The sequence below is a fragment of the Prionailurus bengalensis genome, chromosome B2 (genome assembly GCF_016509475.1).
Source record: "Prionailurus bengalensis isolate Pbe53 chromosome B2, Fcat_Pben_1.1_paternal_pri, whole genome shotgun sequence".
Classification (NCBI taxonomy): domain Eukaryota; kingdom Metazoa; phylum Chordata; class Mammalia; order Carnivora; family Felidae; genus Prionailurus; species Prionailurus bengalensis.
This window is the reverse complement of record NC_057349.1, coordinates 137,362,325-137,388,107: the sequence shown is the minus strand read 5'-3', so window position 1 is coordinate 137,388,107 and position 25,783 is coordinate 137,362,325. Positions and strand designations below refer to the sequence as shown.

Here is a 25,783-nt window from a genome sequence, read left to right as displayed (position 1 = left end):
AACAGGAGTGGGAGACCTAAGAGATTTTCCTTACTTCCTGCAAGTGCACCAGTGAATTAAAGTCACAGACTGTGCTCAGCATCTAGCTGGTTTTTAGTGAGATGGCTTTTCAGAGATCCCAGTGACATCATGCCCACTATAGTTTCTTTATCATATTTTTAAAAATGTTTTTGTTTGTTTTGCTACCTTGTCATGATATTTTCAGTTAACTAGATACTGACTATAATAAGGAAGACTTCTTAGAAGGCAACTGGACATATGGGTATTCCAATATAGTCAGAGACCCCTACTTATACATTAACATATAGTCACATAGAATAAATTGGAGCTGGGCATGGTGATGGGTCTAAATTTGCTCTGCACTCACTTGAGTGGGTCGCAGCGAAGATCATAAGCCATAGAAATGTGCCAAGAGGTTATAAAGGAAGAAAAGAGTGACTGAAATACTCATAGCCATTAGTTTGTCTAAGACAGTCTTCTGTCCCCTGTGATCAGCTCCTTCACAGAATGCCCTCCCTCTGGGCTTGAGAAACTTGTGAATATCTGAGCAGTTACCTACAATTCCAAGGAGATCAATATATTATAATAACAAAATTTACCAGGATAGAAATAGTTTTCCCTTAGATTTTTCTACAATGCAAAAGCTAATGTCCCTCAAATTAAAAGGCACAAACACATATGACCTTTATGTAAACAAATACACATGACTTTAACATTTTAATTTATATATGAGTGCCTTAATTTTTCCCCCTTCCATCAAATGTCTCTCTTATTTGTGGCTTTATGCTTTTTATTGCTTCTATTTTGTCCAATTAATCCACAAAATCTTCATGTGGGTTAAACTAAATGCTAATTTTTTGTTTCCGATTCTGTGTCTCCCTCTCTCTCTGCCCCTCGCCCGTTCATGCTCTGTCTCTCTCTGTCCCAAAAATAAATAAACGTTGAAAAAAAAAAAAAAAAGCCTGGGTGGCGCAGTCGGTTAAGCGTCCGACTTCAGCTCAGGTCACGATCTCGCGGTCCGTGAGTTCGAGCCCCGCGTCAGGCTCTGGACTGATGGCTCAGAGCCTGGAGCCTGTTTCCGATTCTGTGTCTCCCTCTCTCTCTGCCCCTCGCCCGTTCATGCTCTGTCTCTCTCTGTCCCAAAAATAAATAAACGTTGAAAAAAAATAAATAAATAAATAAACTAAATGCTAATTTTAATGTATTATCCTGATGGGCTAATGGGTCTTACTATTCATTGAGTGACAAACTGCTGGGTGTTTATTCTGTTATTGAGAAACAAATTAAACTCTAGAGAATATGGCATGAACCATCTTTCATCTCTCTTTGCTTCTATATGAGAAATTGGCTAGGAATTGTGAAATACCTGTGAAGTCTTTATATGAATAAGCCTACCGACAATGAAAAACTCAGAAAACAAATAGAAATAAAATATTAAAATTTGTGTAGTTCTATACAGCCTATAAAGAATATTTATAAATATCACATTTGATCTTTCCAGTCTGATTTCTATAGGACATTCCCTGTGCTTGTTTGAAATCTTCTAACCATAAGATTATTTAATAATATCGTGATATATGACTTACTTTAGATGGCAAGCAAATTTCACTTTATAATAGTCTGCATGTGTTAGAAGTAAAATAAAAAGTGATATATATATGTGTGTATATATATATATATTTATATATAAAACCATTAAAGGGTTAAACTAGTTGTGCTTAGTGTTAAGCTTCTAAAAACTAAGGGTTAAACTAGTCTTGCTTAGTTTTAAGCTTCTAAAAACCAGTTTATTCAAAATCAAGGAAAGAGAAAAATCCTAACACATCATTGTTTATAGCAGCAACTACATTTTCCTTTGGACCATGTGCCTTTAAAATGTCTGAATACATTGCTCTGCAACTGTCGTGTGTGTTTAAAAGATGCCATAATTATTAGATACAGCTCTAGCACAGGTCTTAGGGATAAGCACCGGGGCTCCTGTACAAGGTAAAAAGCCTATGAAAGGCACCAAGCCACATCTGGATGGAGCAGCACGATCAAATTGTTGAGTACATTGACTCATCGGTACAAGCTGAAAATTATGCTTCCTAGCCTCCTGTGAACATGTTTTCTCATTTTTTATTTTTTTTTTAAATCGTGTCTTAGGATCTGCTTCAAAACACAGATGCCCACAAAAGAGCATTCCATGAAATCTACCGGACCAGATCTGTTAACGGGATCCCAGTACCACCTGATCAATTAGAGGACATGGCCGAGAGGTAAGAGAATGGCTGGTTTGAAATGAAGTGTCTTTTTTTAAAAACTCGGTGGATGTTTCTTCCATTTCTTTTCTTTTCAATGAATTGACTGTTGGGTTTTTTTTAAACGGAGGTGCTTACATTTAGTACATAAAAATTGAGCTCCCATAACATATGCTAAGAATGCTAACATCCTAATATGTTATTATTTGCAGAGAGTAAACCTGAATATCCCCACAGCCTGGAAATCACAGAAATGGTTTCTTCAGAGGCTGTATTTTTATTCAGCACCGTGAGGAACATTATGTAATATTGCAAAAACAGCTTATAAAAGAAACAGATGAGAGTTGTCTTGGCAGGGGAAAGAACTAAATTAAATACTTCAATCAATCACGATTTGCCTTTAAATCCAGAGCTAGAAAAGGAATCAGAGCCCCTGATAGTGATTGATCAGCCAGAGTTTAGAAGACTTTGTGCTTGTATTATATTTAGCACTGACGTGTAACAGGTTAAATAAGCACTGCTCTGTTACTATTAGTTACTTACATTCTGTAAATTCTCGGTGTTTTATTTCTAGGTTTCATTTTGTTTCCTCCACATCAGAGCTACACTTAATGAAAATGGAATTTCTAGAATTAAAGTACCGTCTGCTCTCACTGCTGGTTCTTGCAGAGTCAAAGCTGAAATCTTGGATCATCAAGTATGGGAGGAGAGAGTCCGTGGAGCTCCTTCTACAGAACTACATCGTAAGTCTGTCTGGTGCTTTGACAAAGAAATCAGAGGACACGTGGATTTAGCATTTAATACCTATCGGTTGCTTTGACGTTGTAATTTTTATCTTGAATTTAAACATGAAGGTACCAGTATGTTAAATGGGTTTGATAGAAGTTAGTAAGCTTTTCATGGTAACCTGAAATATACACTTATATTCTTTGGAAATACAGAAAGACTTAGCTTCGTGAATCATACCGAACCATTGTGACTGGCTTTATTGCTTTAAAAAAAAAAAAAAGTTTTTGCATTGCATACCCATGACTTTGATTGTGAGCTCACTATTGAAACTGAATTAAAATACTTAAAGATCATCCTCACGTCTCTAAGAAAGAATCATTAGTAGTTCAGAAAATTCTGTTATCCAAAAGGGGTCTGTCTAGTTTTTAGGTTATTAGGTCCAGCACGTCTCTGAGTTTCATTGCTTCTTGTGTGCATTCACGAAAAGTAAAATTCTGTCTGTGAATCTCTGTACCAATTTAATTTTTAAAGACTATCTTATATTTTGGGCTGTCAGTATAAATAATTCTATATTTACATGGAATAGTAGCCTTGCATTAATGAAGAAATTAGGTTGTTCTATAAGTTTTCATTACATGTAATTAGAGAGTTATTTATTAAAGGTAATTTATTTCTGTTAGTTAAACATACCCCCTCCAAATTTATTAGCAATACAAACTTGTTTTCAAAGTTCATATTCATAAGCCATCTCAGTCCTGTACTTCTCCACTTGTGTTTAATCACAAATTCAAACTGATAAATTAATAAGTTTAAAATACAAATCCATTTCTAACCTGACTAGTGAGCTTTGTAACTGGAATGATTGAATGTTGATTAAAACCATATCTTTGCTGAAGCATTCTAGAACCAGAATGTATTTTGCTATATTTTGATTACATTTCTAAAGTGATTACTGAACAAGATGCATTTGGAAAATAAATAGGTTTACAGTAAAATCTTCCTGTAGGTTTACTATAATTGTCTTGGAAACATTTGTCAAAAAATGTGAAATCTGTTATATGGTATGTTTCCCTTATTCATATTTAATTGTTATGGAAAGTCATGAAAAATCTTATTTTTTAATTTCAAGCAATTACGTTAGTCTTTTAAATATTAAATTACAGACATGCATTTATATTTTTGGATTTAGTCATGTCAAATGATACACTCTGAGCTCAGTAGGTAATTATGCAGATCTGTCTTTGTTCTAGCTATTTAAGGACAGCCAATCAGACTGAAATGCTTAATGGGGCTGTTCCACCAGGTTAATGTTCTAATACAATGATGTTAGTAATTCTCTTTGAACTTCTCAGTTAAAAGATATGTAAGTAGAGAGTTGTTACAATGATAAAACTTTCATAAATATTAATTAAAGAAAAACAGTACTTCTGTTTTCTCCATGAAGAGAAGTTCACTAAGCTGCTAGATTTAAACTGCTACACAACTTAAAATAATTGGCAAACTTGATAATTATGTTACACATGTGACATTTTTATGACCATTTCTGCATATTCTTATTCCGTAGTGAAAAATACCTATTTATGGCTAACCCATCTTTTCTGAAAAGGGCCTTAAAGTATTTTTTTGTTTAATAGTTTGAATAACTGGGATGTTGTGTGTTGTCCATGAGCCCAGTGTCCTCCATGTGTGATCTTCTAACCCAGTGACAACCCCAGTGGCATTTTCACATGGTTTCACTGAGGGAATCAAGCCTTTCAATGCTCAACCCACATGTTTTAGGTGGCACAGTTGGTAAGAAGTAGAATCCGGATTTGAAATCACATCTTCCCGAACCAAAAGCCATGCTTAAGTACTGAACTTTTTACTAATCTAACAAAATTGGCTGTGAAAAGTTTTTTTTTTTGAACTTAAAAGACCAAATAATTAACATGATCTCCTGTAGCTTAGTGAACCAAGGAGTATAGCTCATGTAAATATTAGTTCCATTTAATGTTAGCTCATATCTGACAATATTTTATGCTAATATACTATAGCCTGACAGTGAGAGTTGTTATTATTTATGTTATAGGCAGCATGGTATTGGGGCAGGGGGTGGTGAGGTAGGAGAGATTGTTACATGATATTAATAGATAAAATAATTCATGTTACTAAATGGATGTTACATGGGAATGTGTTGAATCATGGTTCAGCTACTTACTACCCATGTGACTTTATAAATAACTTAATTTCTAGACTTAATTTTTCCCAAATTTTTAGTAATAGTAATAATAATAATAATAATAATAGGATAATAGGGGCTTTTGTAAGAAACAAAGATGGACACATATTGTTTTCCTTTCATCTCACACCCCTTAGAGCTTCTCTTATGCCTTTGGAATTTGTGAGAAAATAATTTTCTTTTTTTTTTTTAAATTTTTTTTTTCAACGTTTATTTATTTTTGGGACAGAGAGAGACAGAGCATGAACGGGGGAGGGGCAGAGAGAGAGGGAGACACAGAATCGGAAACAGGCTCCAGGCTCTGAGCCATCAGCCCAGAGCCTGACGCGGGGCTCGAACTCACGGACCACGAGATCGTGACCTGGCTGAAGTCGGACGCTTAACCGACTGCGCCACCCAGGTGCCCCGAAAATAATTTTCTTTAGAACGGACCATTTCAAAGAGTGAAGACTTTCAAACAAAATAATAAAATCAAGTTCTTAAATCCAGTCCTTCCCTTGGTTTCTAAAAAAATTTATTGTAATGAGCCATATGCTGCTACATCATCTAATAACCAAAGTAATATGCAGGATGTAAAGGTTCCATAATTATCTCTTCCTTAGTTTGAATTCTCAATTCATCTTATTCATATGCAAAAAAATACATCATTTTTTAAAGGGTTAGAGAATCAAAAAATGTGCTTCCTACTTACCTCTTGTACTAGGTGCTCAGGTATGCAGCTGTTGTGAGCTAAAGAAATTCTTGGAAAATATTTCATGAATGCTTGTTAATTAAATCTAGGCGACATACTATTCATAAGAGATTACCTACTGTAATATAAGTCAGGAGATAATTGTTTTGGTTTTTGCTGTCAGAATTGTTCTTGACATGGCCATGTTTGTTAACACATGCTTCAATTTTACTATGGAAGAAAGAAGATCATTCTTTTTCATAAAAGAAGAACTCTTAGAATCGTGGCCTATATGAATGCAACATAAGTAATGTGAATTTTTTTTATTATTTGTAATTATTTTTATCAATGTAAGTAGGCGATTCTGTTAAAACCTCTTCTCAAAGATGATTTTTAAGATATTAAATTACCTGGTTCAGCTCCATTCAAGTGAAATCAATAAGTGAAACTTACTTATTATCTCTACATTGATCTTCCACTAAGTAGAAGAGTAGAAGTTTAGTATCTTCCACTAATACTTTGAATTTAGTGGGATAAAGAGGTATCTTAATTTTCTTGAAGTGCTATCAACAATAACATGGCTTATTTGTTGAACTTGATATCCAAAAAGTAAGCCTTATTTTGAAAGAAATAAATTAATCCCATTATTATTTTAAGTATACTTTTGTGTTTACACCCTTTTGAGAGACTGTCCAGATAGCTCCTGGTGAAAAGGAGATTTAGCAGTCCTCCTACCAAAATGATATTAATAGATAAAATAATTCATGTTACTAAATGGATTTACTCTGTATTTGCTCTCGTGTTCATTCTTAATTAATTTGTAAACAACTCTAGGAAAGGCATATTTAATTAAGTCTTTCTGTCCAGACAGGTGCAATTTCCCATTCTTCTGACACTTAAAACAATTGTTTTTTCCATTAGCTTCTTGAAATTTGAGCCAAAAATAAATGGAGACTATTTTTTAAACATTGCCAAATATATTTATCTCTTCAGTGGTCTACAGTGTCTTACAAATTAGTTGTAACTTTCTTTTTTTGATCAAATTATGGTATGTTCATTTGGTTAAATTATGCTAAATTTAAATTACAGTAAGTTACTCTTCCCCTAGTTGGAGAACAGGGAAGGTTAATGAAGTAGAACAAAAGGCTGAAAAATTAATTAGCCAGACAACTATTGTTTTACTTCATTCTCAGACAGAAATAATACAGCCTATTAAGTTACTGAAGTAAATATTCATCATGGAATCCTTCATTCCAAGTAACTCAGAGCTTTCTCTATTCACTCTATTCCTGAAGAATAATTAATACATAAATAAAACATTTTATAAGCATAAAATGCTATGCAATGTGTTATCTATGTAATGCTTTTAAGTATTATCTTGCAATATGATAAACATTTATCAATGAAATTGAGGGATGTTGTGAAATTTTTTATGAAGTTTTAGATCTGCACTCAAACATTTTGCATCTCCATATTAAGCATTCATTGACATATTACACTGGACTTCAGCTGGTTTTTAAAGGCTAATTTGCATTTTATAATACACTAATCAAGTATTTTAGAGGATTCAAATCAGAGGAACTAATTATACTTAAAAGAAATTAAAGAGCCTTTGGTGATATGTTGTTAACTATAATTGCATTATTTTTTGGCTTTATAATAGCAGGACCAATCTTTGAAACGAGAGCTATTTCATATTTCCTGGAGTTAACAATAACATTTACCTAAGGATTTCTCATGCGCTCTAAATTTTACAGTGTCAGTTTGTAAATTACTATTACTCTAGTAATAGTAACAGTAATAGTAATATGTAATATGTAAATTACATACAGGTATAGATACATCTTATCTGTAATTTAAAAAAAAAATAATGTTTACTTATTTCTGAGAGACAGAGCAGGAGGGAGGGCCAGAGAGAGAGAGACACACAGAATCTGAAGCAGGCTCCAGGCTCTGAACTGTCAGCACAGAGCCCAACACATGGCTTGAACTCATGAGCCATGAGATCTTGACCTGAGCCAAAGTTGGATGCTCAACCAACTGAGCCACCCAGGCACCCCAGTAATTTTTGTAATTGTAGATGAGATATGTGATTATGTAAAATTTTTCTACTAGTAAGCATTTTTGTACTTTCTGTTTTGAGGAAAGTGTGCACTGTGCCATTTATTTATAATCTAAGTTCCTCAGAGCCATCTTTCACTAGAATTAATGTTCAAAGAGCCACACAATCCCACAGCTAAAACACAGTTGGATACTAAAATGTTCTTCCAGATTTAGTGCTTTCTAAATGTTAGCCCCAGGTTGTCTGGAGAAACTTCAGTCTGTTCTAAAAACAAACCCTTGGGTGGAGAAGAAATAGAGTATTTTCTCAATAGTGCTGAGTTAGAATAAAAGTATGGAATCCATTTATATTCTCAGAATAATCAGGTTATTTTATGGCAGTTGATTTAATTTGATATATTTTTTTAAAAAGTTGAGGTTGGTAAATTTGGGCAAAATATCCATATATGTATCCTGAAGAAACTGACTTCAGTATTTCTACATATGCCTAGAATTTGCCATCTTCTAACCATTACCCCTTTCTAGTCTTTTATAGAAAATAGCAAGTTCTTTGAACAATATGAAGTGACATACCAGATCTTGAAACAGACAGCTGAGATGTACGTCAAAGCTGATGGTTCAGGTAAAAAACACTGACAGTATTTGTTGCGATGTTGAACGCAGTAGAATTTAGAACCTACAGGTTTCTGTGTGATCACATCATTTTTTGTTTTTTCCCCGAAGGATCTTTTTATGACCATGCCATTGGCCTGGAGAGCACATTTTGGATTCAGTCCCCTTGAGTTTGTGCAATGCCTGTCTAACCTGTGTAATAATGGTGTGTGTGTGTGTGTGTGTGTGTGTGTGTGTGTGCGTGCGCGTGTGGTCTTCTGAGAAGAGGCAAAATAAGTGTTCAGTGTCTAAACTGTGATTTTCTAACCTATTTGCAGTTCTGCGGATTAAGTGAAGAAAACAGTAACTTGAGTATCATTATCAAGTAAATGAAAACTTAAGTTAGTGTGGATACACAAATTGTAACTAATATATGTTGGCTTCATTTTGTAAATATATCTGTCATATTGAATCGAAAATGAACTGTAGCATTTGTGATCAATACTATATATGTGAGCATCTCTTTGAGTACATACAAAACTAAACAAATATATATGTCGTTTATTGCATCCCACTTATCAAAAATTTTAAATATATTATCACCTTTAATCTTTGTAAACAGCTGTGAATATGGTATAACACATCCCCAGCATTTGTTGAATAAAATTCTAACATTTCATCTCTTAACTTCATAATCTGAAGAAGAATTATAAGTGCAAACCAGTATATAGACCGTAGAAAAAAGTTTGGTAGATTTCGAATAAAAAGTAAGGATTCTATTTTGGTTGATCTGCTTTAGTGGAAGAAGCTGAGAATGTGATGAAATTCATGAATGAAACCACAGCCCAGTGGAGGAACCTCTCAGTAGAGGTCAGGAGCGTGCGAAGCATGCTGGAAGAAGTCATCGCGAACTGGGATCGATATGGCAATACTGTGGCTAGTCTTCAGGCCTGGCTGGAGGATGCTGAGAAAATGCTAAATCAATCAGAGCATGCCAAAAAGGTAATGTCGCTTCCTACAAAAGAAACTGAGTACACACGAACTTAGAAATGAGTCTCTCACAGAATAGTTCTCTAGAGAGTGTTATATCTTTGCAAGTCTGACTCAAGAATCTTGACTTGCCTGAAAAACTGTGCCTTCAGGTTGGTAAATTCCTTTAGGCCAAGAAATGCATTGCTTTATAGAAGTTATATTAAAACAGTTCCCTATCTGATCAGTTCAGTGTTTTGCTTTTGTGTTCAGAAGAGGAGGAACCAATGGCGGGACACCCAAACCCAGTGGGCAACAGAGGTCGCTATACTCACTATAAAGTCTATACTTGAAAGGCTCTGACCTCTGTGGATTTCCTAATTGAAGAGAGGATAACATAATACTGACTCTGTATAATGACACATGCCAGTTCAACATCTGGGCCATCACGTTTTTGTCTCTTTGGATATTCTTTTTTGCATTTTATCAACCCTCAGTCAAAGGTCTTATTCCGGGCAAGAATGATCTTTTTCCTTTGATGCCAGGTGTGTATGTGTGTCAAGAGTTACTGTTTTGCTTTAATGTCACTTACATTAAAATATCACATAAAATGGATTTATTATGTACTTCTTAATGGGAATCTGGCATTTTCCCATGAAAAATCAATTTATAAGTAAAAGATATTAAAATGCCAGGCTCCCATTAAAAAAGTATAGTAAATACATTAGAATTAGTGCTTACTGTCCAAGATCAGTTCTTGTGTGATTGCGTTTTGTGAGTAGATGCATTGTTTTTAAATGTTTACCACTCTGTATTTCACACAGATGAAAAATTCTTGTGTAGCTGAGGATGACAAGAATTGTATACCCATACAGATTTTGGCTTTTCTGATTAGACTGACAATGCCCTAGTAGATGTTATATGTGTTAATTTCATCCAAGGGAATATAACCACCAGAAACAGAAGTGTTCTCATCTATTTATGTGGGAAGTCCTCCCACACATGGTTTTATAAAATAGATTTTGAATTCTCTTTGGTATTCTTGGTTTATACTGTGGTGTATGTGTATAAGTATGTACAAGCACACATGTATTAACTTGAAATCAGCAGAAGACTGCTTCATTGTCAGGGGAGTAACTTTAAACGAATAAAAAAGGATGTTACTGTATTCAGTGTTCCTGGCCCAGATATTTAATTAAAAAATTGTTTTCAGGGGCGCCTGGGTGGCTCAGTCGGTTAAGCGGCTGGCTTTGGCTCAGGTCATGATCTCACGGTCCGTGAGTTTGAGCCCCGTGTCGGGCTCTGTGCCGACAGCTCAGAGCCTGGAGCCTGTTTCAGATTCTGTGTCTCCCTCTCTCTGACCCTCCCCCGTTCATGCTCTGTCTCTCTCTGTCTCAAAAATAAATAAACGTTAAAAAAAATTTTTTTTTAATTGTTTTCAATGGTTTATATCCATGATTGTTAATTATCTTCATGCACAATATTCAGATTTTAAAATCAAAGGTAATAGGTCAAAGGTTTATTTGTAATCCACAAAGAAAACTATACATTAGTCTAAAATGTTGTACCTTGTATATGACTCCGGCACTGGTGTTTACCAGCCTGAAGACTGTACAAGTCCTTTGCACAACAAAAATTCGTTTTTTTATCTGTAAAATAGAAATGACAGAAAATGGTCATTATGTGTTTGTTTGTTTGTTTTTGTCTTCAGCAAAAGATATGGCCAAGCCGTTCTTATAAAACGACACTCAGCATTTCTAGCTCCTATTTTTCAACCTCTCTATTGAAAATTGCATTTGGAAAAAGAACTAAGATTTACCTTAAAATTTGCACAAGTTTAGAACAAAGATATTTCACATAGTCTGGTTACTTCCATATCATTTGTTGAGTTTTGGTTTGTGGCTTACAGTAATGTGCATCATTTATTGTTTAGGATTTTTTTCGAAACTTGCCTCACTGGATACAGCAGCACGCTGCCATGAATGATGCTGGCAATTTTCTAATTGAAACATGTGATGAAATGGTTTCCCGAGATCTTAAACAGCAATTGCTATTGCTCAATGGACGGTGGAGGGAATTGTTTATGGAAGTCAAGCAAGTATGTCTTTCAAATCTATGTATGCTTAGAACATGCATGTGTTACAAACATGCTGATAAACAGTCCGTTTAGAGGGTGTTTTATTGTTGCAGCATGGTCTTATTTAGGCAGAGGGCAGATGTGTTTGGAACTGTTATGTTTATTTTGGGTGCTTTATTCTTTCCCACTTACACATTACAGAAATGTATACTTTGGTTAAGGATTGTATTGACATATGGGGCCTCATGTTTGAAATCATAATTCTTCACTTCTGTGCTAGTTTTTTTTTTTCACAGTAATTGGACTTCCTTCAAGTGTATCTAAAATAAGAATCAGGAATCAGTCTTTCTTACCATATAACAATTCTAGAAAGTATGTAAATGTGAGGGTTACAGGCTCCCAGAGGTCGGGCTTAACTGATTTTCCGTGTTGTGCTTCTCCTTTTCCTTAACAGTATGCTCGGGCTGATGAGATGGACAGAATGAAGAAGGAGTATGCAGACTGTATTACTATCCTGTCTGATTTTGCAACTGAAGCCCATAAGAAACTTTCTGAACCCTTAGAAGTCTCTTTTATTAATGTCAAGTTATTAATTCAAGACTTGGAGGTGAGGGGGTTTCTGGACAACAAAGTGAACACCTGTTCTGTTGTGAAACGAAAGATCATTCATGTTACTCAGATGGTTGCAAAGTTTTCCTGTCTCCTTGGCACCCTTTTGACATGTGTGCATATCCTGATTTGCACCTCAGAATTAAAGATTGCATTTAAATAAAAAAATTTATTTAAATTTTTTAATGCTCTATTTTTTTAAAGGTTAATTTATTTGAGAGGGAGAGAGAAAGCGAGTGAGCATGAGGAGGGAGGGGCTGAGAGAGAGAGGGACAGAAGGTTCAAAGCCGGCTCAAGTGCTGACAACTGTGAGCCCACTGTGGGGTTCAAACTCACCAACTGTGAGCTCATGACCTGAGCCGAAGTCGGAAGCTCAACTGACTGAGCCACCCAGGCACCCCTCTGTTTGAATTTTTTAAAGATATGTTTTGACCATACAGTAACTTCAAAATAGGTTTGTTTTTTTTTTTAATTCAGAGATTTTTTTTTTACAACCAAATTACAAAGGACTAGGAGAAAACAGGAAACATCTACATCCAACACCTCTACATAAATGCCTCTACTCTAACAAATTTATTAAATGAATTGTGCTATTTGCATATTTTGAGGACCTTGCAGCTCTCAAAAATGAAGTAGTAGAAGAATATGTAATGACATGGAAAGCTTTTCTAATATACTATTGGGAAAAGCAAAAAATAATATCCCCTTTTTTGTGTGTAAATATAAAAAAATGGGTGTAAGCACACAGAGGGGGAAATGTTCATGATATAGTGATGGATGTTGGCTCTGGTTAGCACTGAGTGAGAAGCCTGGAAGTAACTTCAGTTTTCTTTTTTTTTATCTCTAATTCATAAATTGTCTACAATGACCGTGTGTTGCTTTTTTTAAGATAAGGTAAGTTGTATAATTGTTAAGGTCAGAGGAATTGCCCCAAATTAACATGCATTTACTTGATTTATGATGTTTACATACTACATTCACACATATATTTTGGAAGTGTAAACTTGATGCTTACTTAAGGATTTATGGTTGCTTTTAAAGGAAAGCTTTTATCTATTTTTAATATGATCTTACCAATATATAATATATTAGCAAAGAAGGAAAGCAATAACTGGAATCTCCAAAAGTTTCTTGCAAGTATAGGATTTCATACAGTACACATTGATTTTTGTTCAGCCTTCTGCAGAATTCTGAAATTAAAAGGAAATGTACGTTGTGGTAATGTAGCTGTTTCAATGGCTCCTGCAGGACATTGAGCAGCGGGTACCTGTAATGGATGCTCAGTACAAGATGATTACCAAGACCGCACACCTCATTACCAAGGAGAGCTCCCAAGAAGAAGCCAATGAAATGTTTGCAACCATGTCTGGGCTCAAAGAACGGCTAACCAAGGTGGGAAAATATGTTAATGCGAGGGGCCAACACTGCCTTGCGCGTGCCTATACCTCCTCTGGCCAACACACTCATGGGCAAAGTCTTTACCTGTTAAGAGATCATCCTTTTGTTGTTTATTGGGATTCTTGATTTAGTAACTTTGCCATTTAGGAACTTGGTCATGAAGTTTAACAAATGAAACTATGGAGCTGATGTCAAGTAATACCTCTGTTAATTTGGAAGTACTAGGAGGTTTATTTTCATAAAATCGATCGGTCTCTTCTGGAGAAATAAGGGGTCAGTGAAATGTCATCCAACAAGGAGGGGGGAGATAAGGAAGAGGAAGGAAGAGGAAGAGATCATACATTTAAATGAGAAAGAGTTCCCAAATGTCCTTTTTATTGAGGTTTATTTGACTGTTCTAAGAGTATTTATGCTATTTTCTGTGTGAATAGCCCGGAACGTGGAAATTCTGCTCTCTTCAGCTCACAGAGCTCACCTTAGACTTAAGATATATACATTTGTGCCACCTGTGTACAGGGAACCCAGTGAACACTAAACACCAGCCATAAGACTTTTCTGTTCTATTGGGGGATTTTCCTTAAGAGCTTTGGAAGGTTCCATTGGGATTTCTTATCTACCTGAAGTTGAGTTTTATGCAGATGGTATTGTTTGCATTTCAGTAATTAATTTTTAATAGGAGGTGGGAGGTAATATAAATGAAGAGGAAAATTTTGTAATGAACAATTGAGAAACAGAGGAAAAGACAGCAGAAAAACCTGTAATTTAAGAGAGAACAAGCAGAAGGAGAATAACCCACACGAAGTCAGTAGTGGGCAATTAATGAAAAGAGGAATAAATGAGATAAGTGGAAAAAGGAAGAATCATGGTATTGAAAAAAAGAGAACACTTCATTTGCCCAACTGACATATATTAGAATGTTAATTTGTAATTCTTTTTATTTTTAACATTCAAGTTAAATGTTATCTGTAAAGATTGGGTACAATTCAAAGTCAACGTTACTGATTTGATAACCTTCAAACAGCTTTCAGAGCCATATCTTGGGCTTGCACATCTTAACCGAGGCCAAGTTTAATGATTTAAGGTGACCTGTGAGGAAGCAGATTCCACCTTTGAGCACATCTAAGTCATTCTGCTTTTTTAAGCTACTGCTTCAGTTGTAGCATCTTAGTAAGTTTTCAGCTGTATCTAGGAAAGATTTATAAAGCACACTGACTTTTAATTTATTTTTATTTATTTTGATGTTTATTTACCTATTCTGAGAGAGAGAGACAGAGAGAGAGAGAGAGAGAGAGAATGTGAGCACGGGAGAGAGAGAATCCCAAGTAGGCTCTGTGCTGTCAGTGCAAAGCCCAGCGTGGGTCTCTGTCTTACAAACCGTGATATTGTGACCTGAGCCAAAATCAAGAGTCAGATACCTAACCAACTGAGCCACCTAGGCACCCAGAAACCAACCGATTTTTATACGTGTTAGCAGATTCTCTTTTGTTCAGAATCATTTTAGAAAAGCCTTGTTGCAGTAGATCAGTAGCTTTCTTTTGGTGAGTTTACCCTTTAGGCAGTGTATCCGAGAGCATGAGAATATTCACAATTTAAGAAAAAAGAGAATGGTCTATTAACAAGTATTCCATTTCCTTTCGTTGGTTCCCAAAAGTATGAATAATATTTTGGGAGCAATTCTAAGTAAAATGAGTGGGGACAGGAAGTTCTTAGAGAACTACTTGATCCTGCATTCCAACATGAAGGTGTTAAGACAGAAACTTTACGGATCTCTTGATCTCCAGGAACGTATGGCCTCATCGTAAAGATCAAGCTGATGTTAATACAAGTGTAGGGGCACTTGGGTGTCTCAGTGGTTGAGGATCCGACTCTTGAGTTTGGCTCAGGTCATGATCCCAGGATCATGGGATGCAACCCCGTGTTGGGCTCTGCGCTGAGCATTGAGCTTGCTTGGGATTCTCTCTCCCCTGCTTGCACACTCTCTTTCTCTCAAAAAAAAAAAAGAGTAATACAAGGGTATAAAGTAACAGCATTTTTTAAAAGACAAGTGACAGATGAGGCTGGGTCAGTTCAGACTAGGGAGACATCCCCTGGCTTGGGAACCTTTGTAAATAAACTGGTACATGACTTGTGCGCTTGGGGTGAGTAAGATGATTGGCAGAGGGTCGTGACACATGTTGCTGGGGGAGGTAGGGAAGCACAAGGCCTGTCTGGGAAGAATGAGTCAGCAAAGTTACAGGTCTGTCCGGAGTTTAGGGTTCAAGTTGTAGAGACCTGGAAAATAAAGTTGGAAAGTCAGTCTAGATAACGTCATTCGTAACGATCTCAGGTCAGGTTTTGAGGCCGAAATGAAGATCAGTTGCACAGTTTATGAGGGAGAATTCGATGCCATCTGGCTCACTAACAGCCTCGTTTAGATGGGAGGGTGCCATCCAGATGGACCCTTTAGATGAATCTTCCTGGGAAAATTCTGTGGCATTTATTTGTCTCAGTGATTGAGTAGTATTGTGTTTTTATATCAAAATGTAACAGTACAAAGGAAGCATCATTAAATAAGAGTCTTTGGAGATCTGCAAGCACCGAATGACGGCTTCGCTGAAGAAAATGTTCTCAGAGGTGTGAACAGTGCCCTGAGCTTGTGGTACTTAGCGGCGTTTGACGGAATTTTTGTTTTTGTCTTTTTAAAGGTCAAAGAATGTTGCCCTCCACTCCTTTATGAGTCTCAGCAGCTGTTGATCCCATTGGAAGAACTGGAGAAGCAGATGACGTTCTTTTATGACTCGCTTGCGAAAATCCACGAAATTATGGCAGTTCTCGAGCGTGAAGCACAATCCAGTGCCCTTTTTAAACAGAAACATCAGGTAAGGGAAAGTCCCCGTGAGGAGACATGGTTATTTTTAAAGCGTGTGTAGTGGGACTGAGGTGGTGCCCACAGTGGCAGGAATTCAGTTAGGACAGGAGACATTTTTCTAGAGTAGCGCTGGCAACTCAAAACAAAAATACACATCTTGTCCAAAGATGAAAACCCTGTCCACTAAAGATAAAATAAAATGTATCTATCTATGTAAATTTACAGAGAGATAAAATTTTTATAACCAAATTAAAAATTTTATGTATTTAGATATATATAAAAGTAAACAGTTGCATTCTATTTCTATCTGATGTCTATAATCTATGTCTTTTTTAAATCTTTTTTTTTAATGCTCATTTATTTTTGAGAGAGGGCAAAAGAATATAAGAAAGGAAGAGACAGAGAGAGAGGGAGACACAGAATACAAAGCAGGTTCCAGGCGCTGAGCTTTCAGCCCAGAGTCTGATGCGGGGCTCGAACTCACAAACTGTGAGATCATGACCTGAGCTGAAATAGGACGCTTAACCGACTGAGCCACCCAGGTGTCCCTATAATCTGTGTCTTAAGAGATCTTTTCTTTGCCTCTGAGATTATACAATCATAAAGTTCTGGGAATGTGTTTGGAGTGATAATTATTTTTCTTTGTCTCAGTTTTAGTAAGCAGATCTCTCTGCAGAACATCTTCCCTCTCTTGAAGTTAATTGACTTGTTTAGGTGGTTTATTACAAATGACCCCATCCATCAGAGGAGGGTGAAACTTAACGGGCAAAAGGTTTGCCACTGCCTTCATTGAAAAAGATTCCTGGAAGGAAGGCAGCATCACTTAGTAGAAAGAGCCAAGAGTATCTGAAGTGTCATATAGATATACGGATCATAGATCTGATGTAACAAATTACAAAGCCTTGATTAGCTTTTATGCTTAAAATGCAGGTAATAATACCTAGTTGAGAGCTTATTGTGAAGACTACATTAGATATTCTATAATGTACTTAGCACACAGTGGCACATAATACGTACTCTATAACTAGTTATTATTATTATTATTATTATTGATAATAGAGCCATGATGATTATACCACCAAACCCTGTTCTAGTGGGCTCTCATCCCATTGGATAAAGATTGTCTCTCACTTTGAGTCAGGTTGCCATGTCTCACATTCTCAAATCACTATACATTGCCACCAAAGAATCCTTCCACAATTAAAATAACATTTGATATTTTAGTAATAATAATACTAATAATATTTAATAATATCTTTGTTAACATATGTTACTCTCTGACCTCCTAAATCTTCGAAAGGAAGAAGTGTGTCCTTATTCCATTTTGCCAAAACAAAACAAAACCCTTGGTCTTAATATTTGCATCTAGATTCCCAAAACCGGTATCCAAATGAGCAGTTTGAAATACTTTTCCAAAGCAGTTGAGGATGTCAAAATGCAAATAGTGTGGTGGCTTCAAGTCAAAAAGTGACTGTTGGCCTTTGGGCTAATTTCCATGCATCTATCAACTATAGAAACCACTATGATGCCAGGTTATGAAGCAGAGGTGGAAAGCCCTGGGTCACCATGGCTTCTCATCCGGTGACTGTGTGACACCTACATGTCTTCCCACACGCACCAGGCTGTTGCCTTTTGTGGTTAGGGTCTGGGGTCCCTCGTTTTGTTAATGAAAGGTCGACTGACAGCTTGTGAACCTTAGGAATTCAAATGTGCCTTTTGGGATACACAAATGGTATGTAATTTGCTGCAGCTCTTTCAGTAAAGTATAATGTGCATGGGTGTTAAATTTATTTAGTCAGATTAAAACCTAATATGTAGATTAATTTTGTGATTGTTCTCTCAGTAAACCAAAGGCCTGTGAGTTGGATGGACAAAGCAGGCACTAGAGAAATAACAACTATGATGCCCTTTCATTTTCTTAATGGTAATAGCACAGGCATGAAATATATAAAAAAATCTCGAAAAGCTCAATGTGACATTTAAATGCCTTATATAAAAAGCACTGACTTCGGTGATTGCTTCAAATTGAGCTCTTCTGAAAAGAAACACTTCTCTGTACTTTTGATTTTACTTATAGCTGACTAAAAGCCTAAAAGCTATATAGTGTTGTTCTTATTGTTTTGTAATGGTTCCTCTCTTTCCTTCTTTTTCTCACTGTTTTAAATACTATTGTTGTGGGTTTCCTTTCCCTGTAGGAACTGTCAGCTTGTCAAGAGAGCTGTAAGAAAACCGTGACGCAGATTGAGAAAGGCAGTCAAAATGTTCAAAAGTTCGTGACCTTGAGCAGTGTGTTAAAGCATTTTGATCAGACGAAGCTGCACAGACAGATTGCAGATGCCCACGGTGCTTTCCAGGTAAGCTGTCTCCGTGCTATAGAGACACGAGCCAGGGAAAAATACGAGGAATGAGGACATCTAACCATCACGTGTCATGCTTCCACTCTTGCTAAATGTCTTGCCTACTGAGGTTTGGAACCAATCATTTTACTTGTTTTCTTAATATTCATCAATGTTAAAAAGGAGTTGATTACTCTCATAATGAAATGTATTCCTTCCAAGTGTTTTTTTTTATTTTTAAAGAAACAATACTCTTTAACAAAATGATGCTTTCAGTAATCTGGAAGCAGCATCACATTATGATTATTTTTTAAATCAAGAATATGGTGAAGAAAATTGGAGACTGGAAGAAACATGTGGAAACCAATAGTCGCTTGATGAAGAAATTTGAAGAGTCTCGAGCAGAGCTGGAGAAGGTGCTACGGATTGCTCAGGAGGGCCTGGAGGAAAAGGGGAACCCAGAAGACCTCCTGAAGAAACATACAGTGAGTTTATCCTTCATGGGGCACTTGAGCTGAGGACACGGACAAGTGGTCTTGGGTGAAAAGTAAAAAGTGTGCTCCGATCTAATACTGAGTGTTGGAGGAGAACAGGGAAGAAGAGGTGAGTTAGGGAGGCAGAAACATTTTAGGTTATGAGATCTAAAGAAAAGGGCAGCAGCAAAAAGAACTTCAAGGGCAACTGATGAGCAGCATTATAATTGGCCATTCCTAAGTCCCTGAGGGAGTAGAGAGTCATAGGATATAGAATTCAGGCTCTCCAAATGACTATTCATTGTTAGGTGAGAAATTTTTACGTAACCAACATAACTCTTTGTAAGAGATAATTTTAGGTGGATGGCTAAGTCTCTGTGCTCATTTCATGAATCCTCTATATTGTAGTATGAACACCACGTGCCTTGAAGTTTGGTAGCTGATTCACAGCTTGTCCTATCGTGAAGCCATCTTCCTGTTAATCATACTCATTTAAGTCATTTCAGTATTAAAAATGTTAGTGATCAACGCCAAGTGGAGATGATGGCCTCTCTGAGAACATGTACTTGGAGTTATTTTCCCTGAAATTCCAGTGGATATTTGTATGAACCACACTACCGCATGATGACTGCAATATATTTGTGACGCAGCTGACTGTGATGTCGGTGACCAGCCAGCATCTCCTTCAGTTCAGACGCGTGGTGCCGTGTGGCACTTTCTGGTTTGAACCACTGTTGTTTCAAAATATCTCCGCGGACGTACTCCTGAGTCTGTGTGAGACTTGGTCATGCGTCGATGTGCACACGTGTTGTATTTATCTGGATGGTGTGCCATATATTTATGCATGCACTGGGTGCTTAAGCAACGGGCACTTGTTTTCTCACAGTTTGGGTTTGGTGAGGACTCTCTTCCTGGCTTGTAGATGGTCATTCTCACTTTCTTCTCGTAAGACGGAGATAAATAGGGAGCAAGATCTTTGATGTCTCTTCTTATAAGGGCACTAATTCCATCATGAGGGACCCACCCTCATGACCTCATCTCATCACCCCATAGGCCTCATCTCCAAATTTCATTACACTGGGGGTTAGGGATTCAACATAGGAATTTGGCAGACGTCGGTGGGCACAGTTCTGTCCGTAGCCTGTGGGGTCGTGTGTATTCGCCTGGATGTGGATGGAAATGGCTCATAATGAACCAGCAGGGCCTGAAACACATTGCAGCTAGGGTATGAGGAATTGCAAGGCTAAACACTAGTTTCGGTTCTGCTTCTGACTTTACCAGAGAGGAATGAAAACTCTATTATAGGGAATCAAGGTTTTTGGCCCCTTGGCCTTCCAGAATATTCTACCAAATTTGAAAACTGCAAAGATATTTCTTTCTAAAAAATGAAAAGTACTAGTTAAATTTCAGATGTGGTGGCTTCTGACTCATAACTATAGATAATTATAGTTCATTCCTTAAAAAAAAAAATCATAGTTGCCAGCAAGGTTTAAAGAGGGCACTGGCTGGCTAACGGGCTCGTTTTGAGGCGTGACTGCCTGACTGTATGGTGTGTAGATGCTGCCTTTTATTCTGTCTGACACTCGTAACCACCTCCCCCTCCACGCCAGGAATTTTTCAGTCAGCTGGATCAGAGAGTGCTCAATGCTTTCCTGAAAGCTTGCGACGAGCTCACTGACATCCTCCCTGAGCAGGAACAGCAGGGCCTGCAGGAAGCTGTTAGAAAGCTCCATAAACAGTGGAAGGTGAGTCAGGACATAATGGATGCACAGACATAAGTACGTATCATGCATGATGGGACAGAACATGAGGGGATTAAGGTTCGATTGTAACAGAAATGTAGAAAGTCATGGAAGGTCACCATAGTTACTTCTCCCACTGAAAAAACTGAACTTGAATAAAGCATGATAAAGTATGAGAGAATTTTGTTTTTCTCATTTTTTTAGTAGCATCAATTTTATCATATTGCTTAAGAGCACTCTTTTTCTTTTCCTGCGTAGGTTTGGGGATAGGAATGACAAGGGCATTTAACTTATTCAGCAACATCAGTAAACCCACTTAAATAAATTATGGTAGAGATACTATAATAACATTTTGCTGTTTTCAAGGATTTTACCATCTGGTTTAGATTGTTACGACCTCAGAAATGTAAATATGAACATTTATTAGTTAAGGACTCAGCCATGAACATAGCATGATCCATTTCCCCAAAGAGCTTCGAGTCCAGTGGGGAAGATAATTAGTTGCAGATAATGAAAGTACGATATATAATAAGTCCCCAAAAGTGTAAGTAATACATATGAAAGCTTTTGTAGAGAGAAGTGGGCCTACTTGGGGAGTGGAAAGGAGTGAATCAAGTAACTAGTTTTGAGCTCGGATTTTAAAGAAGCAGCAGGGGTCTGGGGTACATGGGAGGGAGGAGTAACAGGAACTGGAAGAGAGAGAGAGCAGGAGAGAAAGCACAGAAGTTGGGGATGTAGGGATCCACTTGGCGGGTCTAACCTGAGTGCCCCACACTGGACTCATCACATGGAAGTCGATTTCAGAATCGAAGGCTGTCTTCCCCAGCCTGGAGAAAACCTACTCTAGCAACAGGTTGACCAGTGCTATCACGAGGTCACAGGGAGTGGCGAACTTCATGTGTGTTATATGAAGAAGTCACGGGGTCTGAAAGATAGGCAACCAAAACACTTTCCATCAGGTTTTGTGAATCTCTGGATTTTTTTTGTTTTCTCCATCTCAGTAACATAGGCTATAAAATCAGCTCTATGCATAGGAAAAACTCAGTTAAGGACATAATTTTTTACTTGCTAAATTTGAAAATTAAAAAATCCTTAAACCCAAGTTTTCTAATATGTCTTTAAAACTTAAAATATCATAAATGTATTATAGAATAGAGATTCTAAATGAAAGCTGTATTTATTTTATACACACACACACATTCATAACATTAAGCTCTCTAGGATATAATCTGGTCTAGTCTTTCCAGAGCCCCAGATCATCTTTCTCATCAGTTATCTTAGTATTTTATTTTAAAAGTAACCTTTTAAATACCATAGCATAGGGGTACCTGGGCGGCTCAGTCAGTTAAGTGTCCGACTTCACTTCAGGTCATGATCTCAAGGTCCGTGGGTTCAAGCCCCACGTCAGGCTCTGTGCTGACAGCTCGGAGCCTGGAGCCTGCTTCAGATTCTGTGTCCCCCTCTCTCTGTGCCCCTCCCCTGCTTGTGCTCTGTCTCTCAAAAATAAATAAACATTAAAAAAATTTATAAATACCATAGGATACAAGTTAGCTGAAACTAATAATTGTAAGCCTGAAGGTAATCATATAGCTTATTCTTATATCAGAAAGAACATAAAACATTTCATGTTGCTTGCGTGCTGACTGCCCTGTTTACTTGAGGAATGCTCTAAGGAAAGAGACATGGCAGGTAGTCACAGGTGTGGGCTGTTTCACCCTGGCATTTTTACTAATAAAAGTTTTCTTATCTTCGCCTTTTGTGTAGTGAGTGTAATATAGGTTCTTCCTATCTCACAGGGTCATTGACAGAATTAAAAAAGACATATGCTGGGGAGAGGGTATATGGAATCAGGGCGTGATTTAAATTCAGATTCAAATCTAGCTTTTCTACTTACCCCTGAGCCTCAGTGGTCTGACCTGTAAAATAGGAATATTAATATTGTGTGAGGCTGTTGTAACAATTAAATAGAATAATCCCTGTGAAACATGTGCCCCCCAGGCAGAAAGGATTCATTGCGGTCCCAATACTTACTTGGAAGTGTACAAAGCACAATGGCCAGGTGCAGACGATAGTGATTAAATCACATCGGACCCCAAGGGAATATTTTATGGTTTTTGCCACTTCAGTTGAAAATGTGTGTAATCAGAAATGGTATCATAGTTTTAAAATATTCCTATGGGATGTAGGACCTTCAAGGAGAAGCCCCATATCATTTGCTTCATCTGAAGATTGATGTGGAGAAGAATAGATTCCTAGCTTCTGTAGAAGAATGCAGAACTGAGCTGGATCGAGAGACCACGCTGGTGCCCCAGGAAGGCAGTGAAAAGATTCTTAAGGAGCACAGGGTACGTCTCACACACCCCACGCGCGGGCACGCCAAGTCACATTGTCACCTAAAGGATACAGCCGGTACTTTGGTTTGGGTCTGAAAACACGAAATAGCTTAATTACTTGATACAAGTAGACTAAATGGGAATCTTCTATGAAACTAGGAAAGTACTGTGTGGATCCTCACAGGGATTATATAAACGTTTATTGCTCATTAGATTTTCTTCAGTGACAAAGGTCCTCATCATCTTTGTGAGAAAAGGTTACAGCTTATTGAAGAACTGTGTCTGAAACTCCCCGTCCGGGACCCAGTAAGGAACACACCTGAAACCTGTCACGTGACTCTCAAAGAGCTCAGAGCCGCCATTGACGCCACCTACAAGAAGCTCGTAGAAGACCGGGACAAGTGGAAGGACTACACTAGAAGGTAGTTGTGGAACTCTTTCTGGAGGCGGATCTGACCTGTCCTAATACTGTTAATTCCGAGATCAGTGCAAAACAAGTAATGATGCATGTGTTGTCTTCAGCAATAAAGAAAATCAAATCGTGCGATCTTGCCCAGGCTCTTATATAAAAATGCTTCATTTAATAAAAATGGGCGTCAGTCAGAAACAGAGTGAAGCACTTTATTTGTGAGTGACCCAGATGTTATCTCTTTGAAGCAAATTTGCAGTTCCTTGCTCCCCGGTTCCCTCATAATACTAGAGGGGGGGCCTCTGCCTCTGGGTTTCTGTCTCCATCTGCTGGAGACAGAAGAGGCCAGACCTCAGGTGCTTCCTTCCTCCACGTGCTCAGGCCTTGGGACACATCGTTTTCCTTAGCTGAACTCCATCTACTCTGCCTTCTCTTTCCTTCTATGTGAAAAGTGCCCAGAGGCGCACCCCTGCCCCAAGCTTCATGGTAAAGGAACAGCTCCTAGAAAATCTGTTACTTGACTTGCTAATCAGTTGATGGTTAAAGTTCCATGAATAAAGTCAAAAGAGAAAATGTATTTTAACCACTGGGATATTTTCTCCCTTTAATAAGAAGATACTTGTGTTATTTCAGAATTTCTGAGTTCTCATCTTGGATATCTGCAAAGGAGACACAATTGAAAGGGTTTAAGAATGAGCCCATCGATACCGCCAACCATGGAGAGATTAAACATGCCGTAGAGGTTAGTTCTGGGCCATATTTTGTGACTGGAAAATTTTCACTGATAAGAAAATTAATGGTAGACAAATGATATATTTTTTTTTCTTTCTGTAAAAAAATTAAGTTCTCGAAAACTGTCTTAAAAAGAAGTCTCCTCATGTTACTGTAGAGAAGAAGTATGGAGGATTCTCTATTGAATTGTTGTTAGCTTTGAGACTTAGTCATACTCAGGGGTACCTCTAATACATCTTTAGCTAATGGGAAATCTTGAGAGGAAAATTTCATGCGTGGGCACATAACACAGCAGAGATTTAAGAACTGTCGCGGAAAAAACAAGAACACTATAGGTTTTTATACATTTTCAGCCATTCCAAAGGCAGCTCACAGAATGAGGGAATTGGGCAAGGTCTCTAAGCATCATTTCTCATGTCACATTCAGTCTGGATCGGATCAGCTCTGTGAGCGTGGGTACAGCCTGATAAACGGAGCCAGCGGACAGAACCTCAAGCCTGAACCCAGTTCGCATCCTGTGAATGACCACAGCAACCTCCTCCTCCTTAGCATGGCCTATTCTGTCTTATAGGCACACGCCATTGTGCAAATCCTTATCTTTCAGCGTGTTGAGCTCATGCAAGTCACACAGTAGCTGTTAATGAGAACGTGTTTCCTTTCTATTCCTATCTTCTGAGGTCCACGTTTTTCTAGTAAATTTATAATCCCTGTAAATGCTAGAGCTCCTCAATAATGTCATGCTCTACCTATAGGAGGATATCTCTATTTGTCATTGGTTGCTATTATATAGTACCAAAAAAAAAAATTCACATCTTAGAATGAAGAGATCGCTTGGTTGTGGAACTGGTCATTTTCTGTTTGTGTGAATGTGCCCTGGAAGGTCCTCTGTAGCAGCACCTTGGGTTTCCTCATGCCCCCGGAGCGTGTGTAGGAGGGAGAGGCTTCCCAGTTCATCCCTCCCACAGTTCCCAGATCTTACAAGGGCTGAGGCCCCAGAATATCTCTGGCCTTGTCCTGGCCAGTAAGCCCTCCCTTCCTGGATTAGAGCTGTGCTCCCATTTGCACATCCTTCTATCTGGAGAACTGACTTCAATCAAGTCACAAAAATGAGGCATAGAATCTAAGTCAGTTAAGTTAAAATCAATTTTTAGGGCATCCATAATAATACTCAACAACTAAACTCTTCAAACAAAAAGAAATCAGCTCATTAAAAAAAGGGCTCTTTCAACCTTTTTTTTTCTTTTTCTAAAAATATCATATTCCTTCCAGCTAACAGAAAATAAGATAATATATCATTTCCAATTTTGGTATCACATATTTTTCTATAGTACTTTTAGAGGCATTTTTA

The 25,783-nt window shown here is 37.5% G+C and overlaps 1 protein-coding gene across 1 annotated transcript in view; it reads left to right on the top strand.

Annotated features, from left to right (window-relative positions):
- Positions 1 to 25,783, top strand: part of SYNE1 (spectrin repeat containing nuclear envelope protein 1) — a 472,071-nt gene that overhangs the window by 156,499 nt on the left and 289,789 nt on the right. The window contains 14 exon segments of the mRNA XM_043592628.1: positions 2,146 to 2,258; positions 2,815 to 2,983; positions 8,444 to 8,540; positions 9,309 to 9,511; positions 11,412 to 11,576; positions 12,010 to 12,162; positions 13,413 to 13,556; positions 16,247 to 16,420; positions 18,606 to 18,764; positions 19,067 to 19,231; positions 20,830 to 20,964; positions 23,148 to 23,306; positions 23,508 to 23,716; positions 24,337 to 24,445. Of these exon segments, the coding sequence (XP_043448563.1) occupies positions 2,146 to 2,258; positions 2,815 to 2,983; positions 8,444 to 8,540; positions 9,309 to 9,511; positions 11,412 to 11,576; positions 12,010 to 12,162; positions 13,413 to 13,556; positions 16,247 to 16,420; positions 18,606 to 18,764; positions 19,067 to 19,231; positions 20,830 to 20,964; positions 23,148 to 23,306; positions 23,508 to 23,716; positions 24,337 to 24,445 (2,154 nt within the window).